The 17902-nt window shown below is 43.9% G+C and overlaps 1 protein-coding gene across 2 annotated transcripts in view; it reads left to right on the top strand.

The window, feature by feature from the left end:
* The window catches only part of ssbp4 (single stranded DNA binding protein 4), a 76002-nt gene extending 58496 nt beyond the window's left edge, over positions 1-17506 (top strand). Inside the window, exons 6-17 of one of the 2 annotated variants that reach the window (XM_071921893.2) lie at positions 5859-5942; positions 7596-7722; positions 8065-8132; positions 9637-9701; positions 10493-10538; positions 10642-10677; positions 10839-10893; positions 12522-12592; positions 12722-12800; positions 13259-13287; positions 13792-13893; positions 14573-17506. In XM_071921893.2, the coding sequence (XP_071777994.1) occupies positions 5859-5942; positions 7596-7722; positions 8065-8132; positions 9637-9701; positions 10493-10538; positions 10642-10677; positions 10839-10893; positions 12522-12592; positions 12722-12800; positions 13259-13287; positions 13792-13893; positions 14573-14653 (843 nt within the window). In that variant the 3' untranslated portion in view covers positions 14654-17506. Of the gene's footprint in view, positions 1-5858; positions 5943-7595; positions 7723-8064; positions 8133-9636; positions 9702-10492; positions 10539-10641; positions 10678-10838; positions 10894-12521; positions 12593-12721; positions 12801-13258; positions 13288-13791; positions 13894-14380 lie in introns of both variants that reach the window. The other variant, XM_071921894.2, reaches the window with a different exon arrangement.
* The last annotated feature ends 396 nt before the right edge of the window (positions 17507-17902 follow it).

Below are 17902 nucleotides of genomic sequence, written 5' to 3'. Positions count from 1 at the left end.
AATAATCCTCCTCTCCTCACAGCCAAACTCCAGCGCCGCTGCAGCACGGCCCTCTGGGGAGGACAAGCTAGGGGAGACGAGGGGGACGGGCGAGCGGGAGGGGAGATGCACAGTAAAGGAGCGAGGGAAGAGGACAGGAGGCAAGGAGAGACAGAGTTAACGACAGGGAGGGGGGGGGGTGAAAAGAAAGAAAGCAGCCGAGAAAGGAGGACAGGAGACGTAAGGACAACGAGACGTCAGCAGAGGAGTGTGTTTCAAAAATATTTTTATTGGCTTTTAGAGATATGTGATCGCAAAACATGACAGCCGATGACAATAGCGTACAGTTGATGGATTCACCTCCCATCTGCTGCCTGCGCCCCTTAAATAGAAATGGAATTTATCGTGAAACTGTTAAGATTTATATTACAATTTTTCCCACGCGCACACGCATGCAGCAGATGTATAGACAATTGGACCAAATGAATAATGAGAAAAGGAGATGAGTTGAGGAAGAAACTAAAATAAATAAGAGTGTTAGGCTTCCACTCAGGGAAAACAAATTAGATAAAATGTGCTATTCAGAGACCGCTATGGTCCGTCTGTCAAAGAGTGTCAGAACAGAGACCTCTACTTTGTAGACCTTATTCTCAGACCTTCACATGGCACGCCAGGTACTCAAAAACTTGCATTACATTATGTGTCTAAACCAGTTGGGGTGGGGCAGCTTCCTTCCACTAAACTAGAATCACTCTTGCCAAAAAAGGAGGCAAAGTCAAGGGCAATGTGTTTTACTGCAGGTAATTGCAACTCTTCAGGGACAACACCAAAAAGCACAACAAGAGGATTAGGTTTGATTACACATTTAAGAACTTGCAACAGGGTATCAAAGACAAATTTCCAAAACGCTTCCAAGCTGACAGTGTGAGCAGATGATGAATTAGTGAGGCATCTGCACTCAGTAATGTATTTACCACAGATAAGACTGACCTCTGGGTACACCCTGGACACTTATTGCAAAGATGCAAATAAATATGCTTTAAATTGAATGGGAGAATGACGAGCAGTGCACCAACTGAAGAATGGTGGCCCAGGTACTATTATCTGTAAGGGTCAAATGTCAAATCTACATCCTGCTCCCATTCAGTTGGGAGGGAAGGGGGTGCAGTCTAGTCCTCTAGCAGCAGAGAATGAAGACTGCAGCTTTAGATCCTGGGTGGCTGGGGCGCAGGAAGATATTTACAGGACTGTTAGGTGGCTTTTCTGGGAACTGGGACACGAAACATTGTACATATTGCCTAACCTGCTGGAATCTGAAAAAGTGAGACATAAGCATGTTAGACGTCTTTGACCGCTGGACAAAAGAGGCAAAGACATTGGCCCGTGAAAAGGTCTCTGAAACATTTTAATCCCTTTTCTCTGCCATATCGGAAATGCTGCGTTGTGAAAAGAAGATGCAAAAAGACAGATGCAAAAGGACTCGGATGAAACTTTTCAGTTCTCCCCGAACTAAACCCACTGAAGATAGGAAGCCTCCGCGCCTCTTATCGTTACCGCTTATCCCTGAGAGGAGAGCGAAAAAACGATACCTAGCCATTCCTCCTTCAGCGATTCAATAGAATGATGGACACCTGGAAATGATAGGTAGTCCTCAGCAAACCTTTTTTTTTTTTCCATTTGATGTCTGCTGTTACCTTTCAAACCATAGTCTGTTAGACTCAGCTCAAACACATTGCTAATAATCACCAGTTAAACAGTGAATTTGAATGTAGCCATCGTCTCATACTGTGCCTGCTTCACTCCTATCTGTTCCCATACTATATATTTTACCCAATCTGTTTAGACCCAGGCGTAAGAATTCTAAACACTGGGATCACACTGATTGTAGCGTTGAGTCCCACTGTTCCACAAGACACACACACACACATACACACACACATGCAGCCTTTCCTAGTGTGTTAGTGAAACTTCAGCTGTAAGCCCTGAACATTCCTCTTAGCTGAGGTAGGGATCACAGATACACGCACAGCGCACCGTGAATCATTTGGTGCCATCCTAACATGTTTAAATGGCTGTCAGTGTATCTCCTTCCTCTGGGAGAAAACACCCATGATAGCGTGTTCCATCTCGGAGCTGACGTGTTGCCATGCTATATACCATGAGCTAGCAGGAGACCTACTGCCGGCGCTGCCACTGCCGCTCTCGCTGGAATGTTAGCAAGGAATGACAATGAGTATGCACTCTGTGTGTGTGTGTGTGCGTGTGCGTGTGTGTGTGTGTGTGTGTGTGTGTGTGTGTGTGGGGTGCTGTTCCTCCTGGCTTTGTTTGTTGTGTTCAGTGAAGCAGGCTGCTTTGTGTTCTCTCTCTCTCTGTCTCTCTCTCTCTCTGTGTATGTGTGTGTGTGTGTGTGTGTGTGTGTGTGTGTATGTGTGTGAGTGTGTGTGTGTATGTGTGTAAGTGTGTGTGTATGTGTGTGTGTGTGTGTGTGTGTGTGTCCGGCAGTTTGACGGCAGTTACACACTGCCCTCTAGTGTTAGTGGCAGTGAACAAGTTCTGGAAAAGAAAGCTCAGACGACTGGTACTCTTCCATTCCTCTCTCTCTCTCTCTCTCTCTCTCTCTGTCTCTCTCTCTCTCTGTCTCTCCCTCTCTCTCTCTCTCTCTCTCTCTCTCTCTCTCTCTCTCTCTCTCTCTCTCTCTCTCTCTCCCTCCCTCTCTCTCTCTGTGTTAGTGGTCCATCAGGGATAGCAGTGCGGGTCTTCCTTAAGCTGAAATGAGTGGTGGGGAGGCGAGGGGCTTGTGTTGATGGGTTTGTGGTACTGTGCCAAGCTGTTATCTCCTTAGCCGGGTAGAAAATGATTTTATTAATTGCTTCATTTAACGCTCCCCATACCACCCCCCCACCCCCACTTCCCTCTCCTACAAAAACACACAAACAACACCACACACACACAAATAACCCCTCTTCACACGCACACACACATGCACGCACCCAGACGCCAAGCGCGTTACTTTTCAAAGTAGCCCCCCATACACCTCTGTGACAGTTGAAATGTTCTCTCTCACTTTCTCTCTCTCTCTCTCTATTTCTCTCTCTTGGTCGGTCTCTCTCTCCCGCTCTCTGCAGGGACCTGTAGAGGGAACAGTACAGCCATAAAGGCCATATGCTGGCCCATTCAGACGTAATAGCAGGAAGGCCCAGGGAGGCCCAGCCAAAGGAGCTACGCTCCATTATGGCACATTATAGAGAAGAACAAGAGAGGAGCACGGTGTGTGTGTGTGTATGTATGTGTGTGTGTGTGTGTACTGTATGTGTGTTTGTGTGCAGTGGAGAAGCAGACTGCTGCAGCTGGGCCAGTGCAGCCAGACCCCGCAGGGGTGTCTTGTTAGACATACACACACACAGACAGGCTCCTCAACAACAATAACCTCTGAGGTCGGACAGTGCTAGCGCTGCATTAGCCTCGGCGCAAACCTGCTGAGAGACAGAGGCAGCCGGTACAGCTGGTGTTAACCACCCAAAACATACACACACAGAGTGGCATAATACCCACAACGCCACCGCTACTAACGTCATAGTTGTACCAACACATTCAGAGTGCACTGTGTGTACAAGAAAGCAAACATTTCCTAAACCCTGAATAGATTATTGACCAGCCGCATGCTGTGTAGCCAGTTAATAAGTGGCTTTATGAAAGACTTGTCGGCTTCTCAGGTGAGAGAGTCAGTCTTATGCCTACAGGTTCAATAGAATCAATACAGCTAGCAAAGTAAACTGACATGTCTCAAGAGTTCAGAAAGCACTTTAAAGTCCTGCTGAGGTCTATAGTTCTGTGCTTTTAGCTGCACAATATATTCAGAAACGGTTGCAGGATGGCTGCAAAGTCAGGTTTATTTACATTTTTGCATGCACAAATCTTGGTTTGATCTTGATTTTTGCGTGTCAATCCATGCATATGTGCTCATGTCTGATTACATGTGTGGTAATGTTTGTGCTCACCTCTCTCTCGCCAGTATCTATACTGCTATACGGCACACCTTACAGTGCAATGGCACTATATTTCTGCCTGTGGGAGCACACTTGTTTCAAGCTGTCAGTCAGACATGTTTATTTTCCCACTGTACCAGCGTCGACAGGTTCCTGGTGCTTAGCTCTGTCAGCGCGCCACCATCCCAGCCATGCCAACAGTGCACAGGGTGGTGCAATGGGAAGGGTGGGAAAGTGAGGGAGAGGGGGGGAGGGAGGGAGGGAGAGTATGTGTGTGGAGAGAGAGATGCTGGTATCTGTGCAGCTGCCTCCTGTATGAAACACTATATGATTTGTCATAGGGAGGGTATCAGGTTTCATCAGTTAGAGCTGAGGAACACATCTGAGTGAGATTTGTTAAATAGTTTGATTGTCCTTATCCAGGTGCAGAGGGATAGTGTGTGTGTGTGTGTGTGTGTGTGTGTGTGTGTGTATGTGTGTGTGTGTGTGTATGTAGATGCATCTGTGTCTGCGTGTGCGTATGTACATGTGCGTGTCTGTCAGAGTATGTCCGTGTGTGTGTGTCTCAGGTTATGTTGCACATGGGTAATCCCCTAATCCTGTAGCCTTTCACTGTGATGTCAGATACACACCTGTTGAAGTAGCACCCCCCGCCCCTCTCAACACACACACACACACACACACACACACACAATCCCCCCTCACACACACTCCACCCAGCACACACACCACACACTCACACCTGAGAGAAGAGGATCCTCCTTTCACCTGTGAAAGAGAGGCAGATCTCACATTCACACTCATCGCCACTCAGTTGCACAACTCACACCACACACACACACACACACACACATACACACACACACCTGTAATGTTACCCGATAGCAGAGTGCTTGACAGACTGGCAGATAAGCCAGATCTGGCAGTGGGTGGTCCTCTCTGTCCGTATGGATGTTCAGGTAGTAACAGATCTGTGCTGGAGCGGCTGCTAGCTCCATAGAGTCAGATGAGGTTACTGTAGGAAGAGGAAAACAGGTCAGACTATAGAAATTCTTTGAAACTGTATTCACTTTGATGTACTCTATAACGTGGTCTTTATTCTGAGAGGGTCAATTAACCCAGGATGGGGTCTATTCACTCTCAAAATGTAAATTGAAACTGCAGTCCAGATAATAACGATAAAGCCTTCATTTGTAATAACTTCTTTCTAGAGTGGATTTAAGAGGCTGCTTAAGAAACAACATTACAGTATTTGAATATTGAAGAAAATCCACCTCCTGAATTGATTGGACCCCGACCCTGCAATTAACATACTTACTGTACTTGAGAATCAATGTGGCCCGCTGTATATTTCACTGATGGATCTCAGGCTCTTGTTAGATGCATTCATTGTGACCTCCATCCACAATACTTGGTTTTGCAGAATAGATATAACTAGATTTGTTGTTGTGTAATTATATATACCTAAATTGGACATGCTACATTTACTCTCTGATTTTATGGGCTACATTTACTCTATGATTATATCGGGTAATTAAGATGATAATTCATGAACAGAATGCTTAGCTATGTGAGGGTGCATTATAATATACTGTTGTCATTTGTCCTCTGTATGGCGTAATCTCCTGTGACAAAATGTTACTACAGCCTCCACTGTATAAGCACTGTATTATTTGTCACCCTTTTAAAACATTGTCCTGTTTCATACTGCATGATCATAGTGTATCATCTGAAGAGTCCTTTCACCGAGCGTCTCTCGAGTTCTCCCTGAAGAGATTTCATGAAGGTTCATTGAATGAGATATATTTTTTTCCCAAGGATGATTGAATTACATAAAAAAACTAAAAAAGATTGGAGCATTTTGTTCACGTCCTTCTGTCTTTTCTTCACCAGGGTCCTCCAGGATCTCAGCCTTCCCCCCACGCACAGCCTCCCCCACACAACCCCAGCAATCCCATGATGGGACCTCACGGACAGGTAAAACTGAAACATTCACACATTCACCCTCTTCCCCCAGCTACTGTGTTGTTACCCCCTCCCTCCGCCTCCGACTCACTCACTCACTGCCCCACTGCCTCACTGCCTCATTCACTCATTCACTCACACACTCACGCACACAAACAGTGTACAAACAGCGCACAGGTCCCTTGTTGCTAACAGACAGGACAGGCAGCATCCACGATGGTGGGAGGGATGAATAATTTAGCTGTGTTGGCCCAGCTGTAAGGAGTGGAGGTGCATCTGGAGGGCCTTCTCTCTCCCTCCGCCCAGCACTCACCAGCCCATAGTCCATCAATACACCATTAATATTGCAGCACGGCCTGACACTGTGCAGCCTTAGCGCACAAACCCACCACAACATGGTCAAGAGAAGGAGAGGAGAGGAGAGGAGAGGGGAGATGGAACCAAGGCAAGGCACCGAGGAGAGAGGAGAGGAGAGAGGAGAGGAGAGGAGAGGCGAGGGTAAAATTAAAAGGTAGACAGGGAGCAAAGGAGAAGGAGAGCAGGAAGGAGAGGAGAGGGTGAAAGAGAAAACAGTAGTTAGTCAGTCCTCGCCTCAAGGGCTGCTTGGGATTATATAACTCGTCCTCCAGTTGTCCCAAACACACACACGCACACACACACAAAACATATGTAATTACCACTGAAAGCCAGTCTTGTGTTTTCTTTGTGTGTTGTATTTGTCCGGCCTGTGCCTTTCTCTATGTGAAGATGATAATATGAATGTCATGCTGCTGTCATGCTCCATGACCAAAATACAGAGCTCTTTCTCAATCAGCTCTCAAATCAATACCACGTTTCCCCTCGATACAAACATTTTTGGATTGAGTTTGGAATTATTTTTTGTTATTGAACACTGAATGTCTTACACCAGATTGTGGGTATTCATAGTCATAGTATACTCTCATAGGTAATTTTGAAAACCATCTGTCTGGGGTGCTTTACATTATTCACTGCTTATGTGCTGAATCTGTATGGGTGTCTAGGCCTGTTCTTGTCTTTCTCTGCTGAAACATCTGTGTGGATAGTGTCTTCAGTTCCTGTTATGAATCACACTACCATGGTCTCCGTTTTACTAGCACCAGTATCTGTTGATATCACACAGTGGAAGAATCTCCAGCACTCAGCCGCACGAAATGCGCAAAACTTTAAGATGCAAATCATTGGTTCTCGCACTCGCAGCTGTATCCACCCATCCATCTACATTACATTTGTCTTCTTCATCTGCTCCACCTCCCTCTCTCCTACATATATGTTTTTCTTTCTCTCCCTCTCTCTCTCTTCTCTGTCCTCCTTTACCTTTATCCTAATGGATTTTACCACCTGAGGTCTAGTTTCCAAAACTTAATGACAGGCCCCTCCTTCTTGGGAAGTGTAACAAAACTGTATTAGATTATTCCTCAAAACAATAGCTCCCCCTGCTGACGTGGGAGGGTAACTCTTCAGAATTGGCCAGGTTACATTCAGAGTTTGGGATTTACACTTGATGACTATCATAAGGTGAAGTGTGAACTTATCTGTGATATTTCAACTTGGCAACATCCATCAGTCAGGAAACTTATCAAGTATTCAGCTAGTCATCATCCTGAAATAAAGTAACTAATTGTCCTTCTTCTGTCCTCCCTGCAGCCATTCATGTCTCCACGGTACCCAGGTGGCCCAAGGCCCTCCCTCCGTATGCCAAATCAGCCCCCTGGGGGAATCCCCGGATCACAGCCTCTCCTGCCAAACAGCCTGGACCCCACCAGACCTCAAGGTAGGGACAGACAAGCCTGTGCACGCTTGTACATGTGGGGCAAGGGCATAGTTTTGTAGAAATGGCACTTTCACACTTTGCAGCATAATCTCAGCTCTGCATGAGGATGTTTGAAGCTGATGCTGGTTGGACAATATCTCTGATGTAACTGACGGTGATCTGATTTGGGAAATCATCACGATATAAGAACTAGTGTGTTCATTAATTTGGCTGCCATTGTAAACTTACATACTCTGTTGCAAACCCTCCCCTCCATATGTAGAATAATTATGTATCTAAAAAGTCCTGTCATGCTAACAAGCTGCTCTCTCTCTGTCTTCTCCTCATCTCTTTTCACCACAGGACATCCAAACATGGGCGGTCCAATGAGAATGAATCCCCCCAGAGGCATGGGAGGCATGGGCCCACAGGTATAGAATACAACACACACTGCAATATGATGCACTGCCGCCCAAAATACACACACACACACACACACACACACACACACACACACACACACACACACACACACACACACATATTATCAATTTGATAAAGTCAGCTATTGAAACAGAGAAACATTGCATTGCATTATCTGCAATGGACTGTGTCTATAAAGCATGTCAGCCCACTGGATGATGTCATTCAGTACTACCAGCCCATTCCACTCCCACCATGCAGCTGTAGCACAGCTAGCCTCGGTGCTTAGAATCTCAATTTATGAACAAACCCAGTGTTTGGTTACTTTGCACTAAGGGCTAGCATAAAAACAGTAGCAGTGTCAAACCGGGAGGCTATAAACTGCATGTAAATAATCCCTTTTCTCTGCTGGAGAGCACATTTGGTTTTGCCAGCCCCACAACTTGCCTTGAAATGTCAGAAGCACTCTGATGATTAGCTTGGCTCTGTTCAGAGCGCACCCACCGCTGCCGCCAATTTTACATGTTGAATTCTACTTGCCGGCTCCCACCTAGGGAGACAAGCAGAAGCAGAATACTCTGCTGCTCCAAGCCAGCAGCCACAGACACATTTTGACCAATTATCCTGGCATTCTGGACAGTGTGCTTTGGCAGTATTGTTTCCTTTTAACAACTGACTCACTCCATCGTTGTAATACATCACACATTGTAGAATCTAAGATGCATAAGCAACTGTATACCACTCCTCTGTGTGCCTAGGAAAGTCTTTTTGAATTACTATTACCAAACAGTTAGCTAGTTGATTCCCCCCCCCCCACACACACACACACTCTACTCCTACCCCACCACACACACACATACGCACCAGATACACACACACTAACACACACACTCCCTGCGCCCCTCTGCCCCTCTCTGTGCCACCCTGGCTGGGTGACTTTGGCAGTGAGCGTACCAGCAGCTGGTGTGGCATCTGCTCGACAAGTGTAATCGTCTGCTGAACAAAACTCTGCCTCTGAGTGGAGCTGCTCTCTGGCCTGCCCCCCTATACTCTCTCTCTCTCTCTCTCTCTCTCTCTCTCTCTCTCTCTCGCTCTCAGTCACACACACACACACACACACACACACACACACACACACACAAATACACACCCGCAGTGCCAGCCAAAACCCCCTGCTGGGCAACCATGAAAACATACACACAAACACACACAGGGGACCATGCACACAGAGACACAGACACATATACGCACACATGCACGAACGCACACACAGGGGAGCATGCACGAACACACACACACACACACACACACACACACACACACAGCTGTGCGCTTTCACACACAGCCCACTCAAACCAGCCCACACGCAGCCCATACATACACATAATTAAACACCAGTTAGTGGGAGACATGAGCGTCGCTGACCTTCATTAAGATTCAAAACTTTCCATTCGACTTAGACGGAGCAGGTGTGAGGAGCCATGCTGACTGTGTGTCTCTCTCTTTGTGCAGAACTATGGCGGAGGGATGAGGCCTCCTCCCAACTCCATGGGGCCAGGGATGCCAGGCATGAACATGTTAGTAGATTGAAACAATATGTTCTTCAATGTGTCTGATTTATGCTTGCAGAGTAAAGCCTAATTTAATCAAACCACAATAACCTGGACTGACTAGTCTATTAAATGGGTCTGCAATTAGAATACATGGCAGTGCAAATAGATATTCTGATAGTCATCCTTGTTTACTTATGCAAAATTTGTATCTATAAATTACTATTAAATTACATTACTTTTGTAATGTTTGTGCATACATGTTTTTCATTTTGATTAAGTTTTGCCACTGCACTTCATGTATTTTTGGATTAGTGAGGTTTTACTTTATATTCCTATTGTTGAATTACTATTTGGTGTCAGTTGCTCAATCATTTAAAACACTTGAACAAACAAGCATAAGAGTGGCAAGTGTATTTGCCGAAAAAAAAACAATGTGTTACCTGTGTTTCCAGACACATTTTGGAGACAACCAGTCATCACTGGAGACATCTCTTCAATGGCATTCTATTATGCTAATCATCAAATTGTTAAAATCTCATTTCCCACATTTCCTTGTCTGTGAGATGCAGAGAAAACAGAGAAAATGTAATTCTTGTTGTTGTGATTGCAATGGACAGCAAACTGAGAGGTTGTTTTTGTATAAGTGATACTTAAGAAATCACTAATTGAGGATGGCTCTAGCCGTGACGAGCGTCTCTTTGTCTTTAAGTGGTGCATGCACTTCTGTTGTGTGCCAGGAGTCTTCCATCATATGGCTAGATGTGGTACATTAGTCCATGAGATTCTCATTTCTAATGCCTCTGTTTGTTTTTCAGGGGTCCTGGTGGAAGAGGTCCTTGGCCTAACCCCAACGCCAACTCAGTGAGTTACATTCGCCTACACCTTTTACCTCCCATATGACCTAGTGTGTTTATAATGGCTGTGTCTCATGCTTTGTTCCACCTCTGGTCAATTCTCTCCACAGATAGCTTATTCATCTTCATCTCCAGGCAACTATGTGGTAAGTGTCCTGTCATCGACTCTTGTTTGACTGTGGGCGCGTTACTGTAACAGGCCATAAAATACCTGTCATGCAGTGATACCTAACAGGCATGCTGCTACCTGGATGTGCGTAGAACTCATCTCTCGTTCTCTCCTGCTTTTTTCCCCTTCACCCCTCAGGGCCCTCCAGGGGGAGGCGGCCCACCAGGAACTCCCATCATGCCTAGCCCCGGAGGTGAGTTATACACTTCAGTTTCCCTACTGATTTTCACTTTTAACCACTGTTCACTGAATGAGGGGCTCTGACTGAGAAACATCAGACCTCCTCTGTCAGATACTGATCTCTCTCTGACAGACTGGCAAAGACAATACATAGGGGCCTTTAGAAATATTTCTTTACATGTAAAACATTGATACATGGTGAAATACTACTGGGCCTAAATGATGCATTGATAAATGTTTTAAAGGTCTTTCTAACATGCATTTTCAATGCAGATATGTTAAATGTGCTTTCCAGAAAAGCAAATTTGTTAATATATTGACTTAACAAACAACAGTCATTGCAATTGTTGTTACCATTTTCAACTTGAGGTATATTTTGGAAAATATGATAGTTCTGTTAGCTGTGTTTTCTCAGTCGAGACAGTTACAGCTATATAAAAGAGAAGCAGAGGCTTGTCAGCCTGCAATCAACTGAGTGATCCATCTCAGCTTTGACCCATCAATCTAATGTCTCTGTGGAGGATTAGCTGAGAACAAAACACTGTGGGCTGACATCCTGTAGATGTTCTGTTTCTGTCGGCCTGTGGAGAGCTTCTTTTTGTGTCCACTATTTATTATTTATATACTTACCTCTATTGTGATACGTTGCCGGGGCAACCTTGTGCACAAAACGCTCCTGCTCACACGTACAACAGGAGGGAACATATTTCCACTGCAGTCGCCAAGACTGCGTGCACACACACACACACACACACACACACACACACACAAACGCACACGCACACCTCCTACCAAACGTACACCACCCACTCAATATTGCTGCCCCCACCCACCCCCCCGAGTCACGACAGCACAAGCTAGATTCAGGGACACTAACAGGCAAGACTCTCTCTGCCACCCAACACACACACTGCCTCCTTCTCTTCCCCTATCTTTCAATCTGTTATTCTTATTTTTTCCTGCTCATCTCTATCTCCTACTCACAACTTTCTGCCTGCAATGTCAGATCAAGGTCACCTCATCTCTCCGAGTCTTTTCAGGACAGACAGACACATGAGGAGGGACACATTATGTACCGGCTGCTGTTGACTTGCCACTGCCTCTGTATAATAGCTTGCTTTAATCTCTTGATTGTGGAAATAAGAGAAATGAAAAGATTCTTTCATTGCTCATAAAACAAATGTAGATTGATTGATTGAGTGAAGGACTGACTGACTGGCTGACATTATTTGCTGGCACTAAAAAATACGTACAGGTAGCCTTTGTCCTCCACAAAGGAAATAAGAATGGCAAACGGCTGTTTGGGCCGAATTGTACATATGGCAATTATCAACTGAAACAATGTCAAATACACTGAAGGACAGTGCCACTCCTGTCCCTTCAGTGTATTTCAGCTTGTTATTGCCCATGCAGTAACCCCCACCAACACCCCTCAAAACCACCTTCTGGATTTCTTTTGACACATTTTTAGAACAATTGGATGTAGTTAGGAAATCAGACAAGGATGACAGCAGTAGAGCATACCTACAACCATAAGCAGCGCCATGTGTGTAGGAGGAACCAGCTGCCTCACAGCCTGCACATTTTGTATCAGCCATGTTTAAGTAATAGGCTAAAAAAAACTGGTGTCTTTCTTTATAGACTCAACAAACTCAAGTGAAAACATCTACACAATGATGAACCCTATCGGCCCTGGTGGAAACAGACCTAATGTGAGTAATGTTCATTTGTTTATTTTTGACTATACAATAAATCGTTACAGTGTTACATTTTGCCCAGGATTTACAGTATGAAAATGTACAGATAAATGACCATTGTAAATTGTATTTATTTTCCTTTAGTTCCCGATGGGACCGGGTCCTGATGGGCCAATGGGTGGGATGGGCGCTATGGAGCAGCACCATATGAACGGATCACTAGGTGAGTGATGAAAGACACTCAAACCTTACAGCAGAAAATACATTAGAACTGTACACTGTCAATGTACCCAGCTGGCACTTGGCGTCAACTCCTGAGTTTATTCAGTATAACCTGTTACTGCCTGTGAGAAGAGGCCTTTAGTAGTGTGACTCTGCCCCCTTGTGGCTGGTAAAGGAATCCTGGTATTGATCAAAGCTAAAACAGATTAGTTGGGCAGTGAGTAGGCCCATTGATTCTGTAGACAGGTGAGACGTGATCAATGAAGCCAATGGAGTTGGGGCTCATCTGTATCTGAAACAAATAGCTTAATTAAAGGCCATTACCTGTGAGAGGGCAGCTTGTACCTGCTTGGATGGGATATCCTGCCGGGGGGGGGACCTGATGTTGAATCAGTAGCTGGACTCTCAGGAACAGTTAACGTTTATAACTTTCTCTTTTGTCAATCTCTCTGATCACAGGCTCTGGTGACATGGATGGGTTGCCAAAGGTGAGACTCAAATACATTTTTAGATAATGTACTCTATCTATCTATCTATCTATCTATCTATCTATCTATCTATCGAATGATCAATATTATTAATTTAGCGTTAACTAAAGGTATAATGTTGTAGTTTAAGATTAACTATTAATATTGCAATAATCCCAAATTGATAGTTAATTTTATGAGATTTTTAGATATTGTAGGAATATTTATCTTATCACTGGTTCCACCTTATGATAATTAGTAATTCTTTATAATCAGTGCCACTGTGTCTAAATACCCATATTTCCTACATTAATATTGGGAGGACATTCCCTATTCTTTCTATCTATCTATCTATCTGTCTGTCTGTCTGTCTGTCTGTCTGTCTGTCTGTCTGTCTGTCTGTCTGTCTGTCTATCTGTCTGTCTGTCTGTCTGTCTGTCTGTCTGTCTGTCTGTCTATTTATTTACTGTATATAAGTGAGAGAGAGCCCTGCGTTCTTATTGGTCTGTTTGCTTTGTGTTCTAGAATTCTCCCAACAACATGGCAGGCATGAACAATCCCCCCGGAACTCCGCGGGATGACGGCGAGATGGCAGGCAACTTTTTAAACCCATTCCAAAGTGAAAGTGTGAGTACCGTGCGGAACGGCGGACCTCTCTTCCCTGCCCCTGCCCCGACACACACACACACACACACACACACACACACAAACACAGCATGCAAACACAAGCATGGAAGAGAACCACATAGTATGCTTTCTCTGACGCATGGAGAGAATGTCATATAGTGCGCTTCTCCTGATTCATTCCAGACTGACAACTGAGTTTTTTGTCACCTTCACTGTGTTCTTAAATTCCTTAACATTTTCCCTTTGGCTGGACTATGCTCTGCTTGCTGCTTGTTTACTGACATAGAAAACAAATAGAGAGGTTTTATCGTCATAGCGATGATGCCGTTTAGCTGGTATGTGTTATATAATACTGCACAAAGGCTGGTGTACTGTACATGGCATTTAGCTTAGTTAGTTGTATTGCTTTGAACTTGAATTGGGTTAGAAGTTTAATATAGTATTGGCTTATCTTTTCTCCCCTCCCTCTTTTTTTCTCTCTTTACAGTATTCACCCAACATGACGATGAGTGTGTGATTTTTTTTTATTTTATTTTATCTTTTATTTTATTTTATTTCTTTTTCATCTCCCCTTACCCTGATCTCCCTTTCCCATCCACCCTGGTGCGTCTTGCATTACCCTCCTTCCTCCCTCCTCCTCCTCCTCCTCCCCTCCTGGACGGTGTGCTGCGCCACACAGCCCCTGGGGATGCCCCTGGAAAGCAGGACTCCCCTCAAGGGCCCCCATCCCAACGCCTGCAAAATGGGGGTAAGAGCATGAAACAGTCTCCAAGCAACAGGAAGGGTCTCTTCGCCGCTTCTCCTCGCCTGCCGGGCCTCATGGCGGGCCCAGGACAGTGAGAGCCCGAACCCGCTCCTGGTCCATCTCTCCCAAACCCACTACCTGCCCCCCGCGGGTGGCATTCGTACCCAATCAAGGTGCCACTCTGCAGCCAGCTCCACCACCACCACCAACACCACCACTCCATTATATTATGCTGATCATAACTTAAATTATGAGGGCGCGCAGTAGTTGACTGATAGGGGCTGAAAACCCTCATTCAATAACTCTGCTCCTTTCGGGGGGGATAAAAAAAAAAGATGAACTGATAATGTTATTTTAGGGCAAGAATGGTTTTCATTAAATGTTTGTATTTTTTGTTGTTGATGATAATATTATTGTTATAATTTTCATAATTGATATTATTGTACTAATGATGTAGTTATGATTTCCTGTAAAGGGCACATTTTATCTCAGCAGCAGCATCAACAATGACAGAATAAGCACACACTCGAAAAATGCACAATGATTTTCTGTTTACATGATTTTAGGTATTTGATGTTTGTTTGTTTTGTTTTGTCACAGTCAGACTCCCTTCACATACCTCTCCTTAAATTCTCTTAGGAACTTGTAGCTAGTGTCTTCACTATCTAAAAGTTTGTAGCACCAATTGCATAAACTTTTAAACGCAAGAGTATGATAGGAATAATTGACTGTCCTCAGCTAATGAAATGGTTTGTGCTGAGGTGTTATCTTGGCTAAAATTACCCATATAATTAAAACAGAGGCTTTCCCAGAGCCTTGCTGTTTTTCCGGCACAAAGTATCTGTTGGTACACCTGAATAATCAGTCTTCTAGGTATCTTGTCTTAATAAGCACCCCTCCTCACAATATTCTGTGGTTTTACTGTGTGGGAATGGACTGTTCTGATGGAATTCCTGAGGTGATTTTCAGGACAGGTAGCTTTGAACATTTGTTTTGGTTCATGCACAACTGCCCATCTGTCTTGGCATTTCTCATTCAGTGACGGACAGAGAGAGATTTGTAGATCCTCTTGTCTCTTCTATGGATTTGGTCTTGCCTGTAAATACAACATATTTAGCTTGTATTGTGGTTGTTTTATTATTTGTTATTTACAAGTTGTCTGTGAATCCTAAAAAAAAGTGGCTCCTTCCCCTTCATCGCTTTGTTTGATTTCAACCTCACTATGGACTCCAGTGGCACTGTTTCCTCCTAGGACTCATTCTGGTCCCTTGCCAGTGTCTCCTTGATGATGAACTGGGAGAGATTCTGGGACTTCTGATACACACATAAAGCCCTCTTGCGTTCAGTTTGGGTTGAACTCACAGATCCTTATGATCCACCGTCTTAGCCCAGACACGACAGGCTCACTAACTTTCTCCTTGGAGCTCCCGTCGACCAGTTCCCTGTGAGTCCTACATGTACGGGATAACGGATCTTGGCAGTATTGGGTGGCTGTAGCAGCGCTGGTGATGGGAGTAGAGTGATGCAACTAGGGGGTTAATGGATGATGCAGCCTCAATGGTCTAAAGAAGAGGAACAATAATAGGTTACTTTTGTAATGGAGATCTTTACATTTTTGTGGATTGTTTTCTGCAGATTTTTTTTTCTTTTTAATTTCTGTGAAGTGTATTCAAGAGAAAAAAAAAGTTTTTGGGGGGAAAACAGCAAGCCCATAGAATCTGCACACAAAGAAAATCCATCGTTACATTTTACGCTATTTAATTTGTTCTTTTTGGTACATTATGTACCCTTGGCCTGATCGACCCTCTGTCACTGTTTCAAAGGTCTAAATTACTGTATCTCTCATCATGACGTCACTCTGCAGCACTTACTTTATAGCTGTGTTCAAACCAACAATAGCAAAAGAACCATTGTAGCCTCTATTGGTTGGTGATGTACTCATCAGTTTTCTGATATCAATGTGAACCAGATTGTATTCAGAGTTCAGCAGGGACATCTCCAGGGTTTGGCTATCAGTGGCCTGGGAAACACTCTCCAGTGTTCCTTCAATGTACTGACACACACCTCCCTTTATTTCCCTCTCCTGTCTCGCTGCAATCCCATCCCTCACTCCCCAGCCCCCTCCCCTTTTCTTTAATTTCCTTTTTTGTAAATACTGTATAATGCATTTTGATATCATTGACATGTTTTGATATGTCAGTCACTACCAATGAATACAGCTGAAAGTAAATTATAAATAAACTGTCCATGTTTTTCATAGAGAAAAGATGCGCTTAAGATTTGGTTCATGTGGGCAAACACTAAATTTCCATTAAAAATGTATAGAATACAGTAACAATAAATGGAAACTGTATGCTAATTACTTGTATGGTGGGGAGGATGAATGCTTGAAATAGGCTACAACTGCCACCAAATATCTTGTAAGGACAGAGAGAGGTGAATGAGCATGTTGAAATCATTTCTCATGCAGCTGCGGCATCCTCGCTCTGCCCTTGCCTCCTATGTTGTCAGTTAAATTTTACTATTGGCTATCGAATAATCGTTTGATTGATTATTCCAAAGGGCATCTTCTCATCAAAAAACATGTGACCACATATTACAGTTTTTAATATGAAGGATTTTTATCAATTTAAGAAAAAAAAACTTTTAAAAAGGAAAAAATACTTAGAGAACCTCATTTTAAATTAAGAATAGATCAAAAAGTAATACTTATGGGGAAAAACTGTGTCCTTTGCTATTCACTCCTGTAATAGCGTTGTATAGATTGATGCTCTCTCACTGATCCTCTCTCAGTCCTCTGTGTATATCGATTGTTGGCCATCTCTGTACTTCTATTGTGATGTATAATACTGTACCATTAGGAAGATTTGCTGGGTGGGAGGGGTGGTTATGTGGGGTTGGGGAGGGGAAGGGGATATAAATGATTCTCCTGTACCGTTCATGGTCCTTTCTGATGACACGGCAGTATTCAATATGAAGCAGTCTGTCTCTTGGGTTTGCTTTGTATTTCATGGTAGGATAGTTCAGAATCTTGTCTTAGGGACTTAGGTGTCTTGTGTAGGTAATAAAGATGTCCTTTGTATGTTTCTTTATATTGTAAAGTTTCTTTAGACTGAAAGAAAAACAGATAATTTGCTTATCAAAAAAGAAACAATGCATCAATAATAAATGTCATTTGATTTTTCCCTGTTGTTTGAATCTCTTCCTCTGAGCTCTTATTATGCCCTCACCTCACTTGTAGATAGATAGATAGATAGATAGTGT

This window comes from Centroberyx gerrardi, chromosome 9, assembly GCF_048128805.1.
Source record: "Centroberyx gerrardi isolate f3 chromosome 9, fCenGer3.hap1.cur.20231027, whole genome shotgun sequence".
NCBI classification, from domain to species: Eukaryota; Metazoa; Chordata; class Actinopteri; order Beryciformes; family Berycidae; genus Centroberyx; species Centroberyx gerrardi.
Note: the sequence above shows the minus strand (reverse complement) of the source record. Positions and strands in the feature narration are given on the sequence as shown.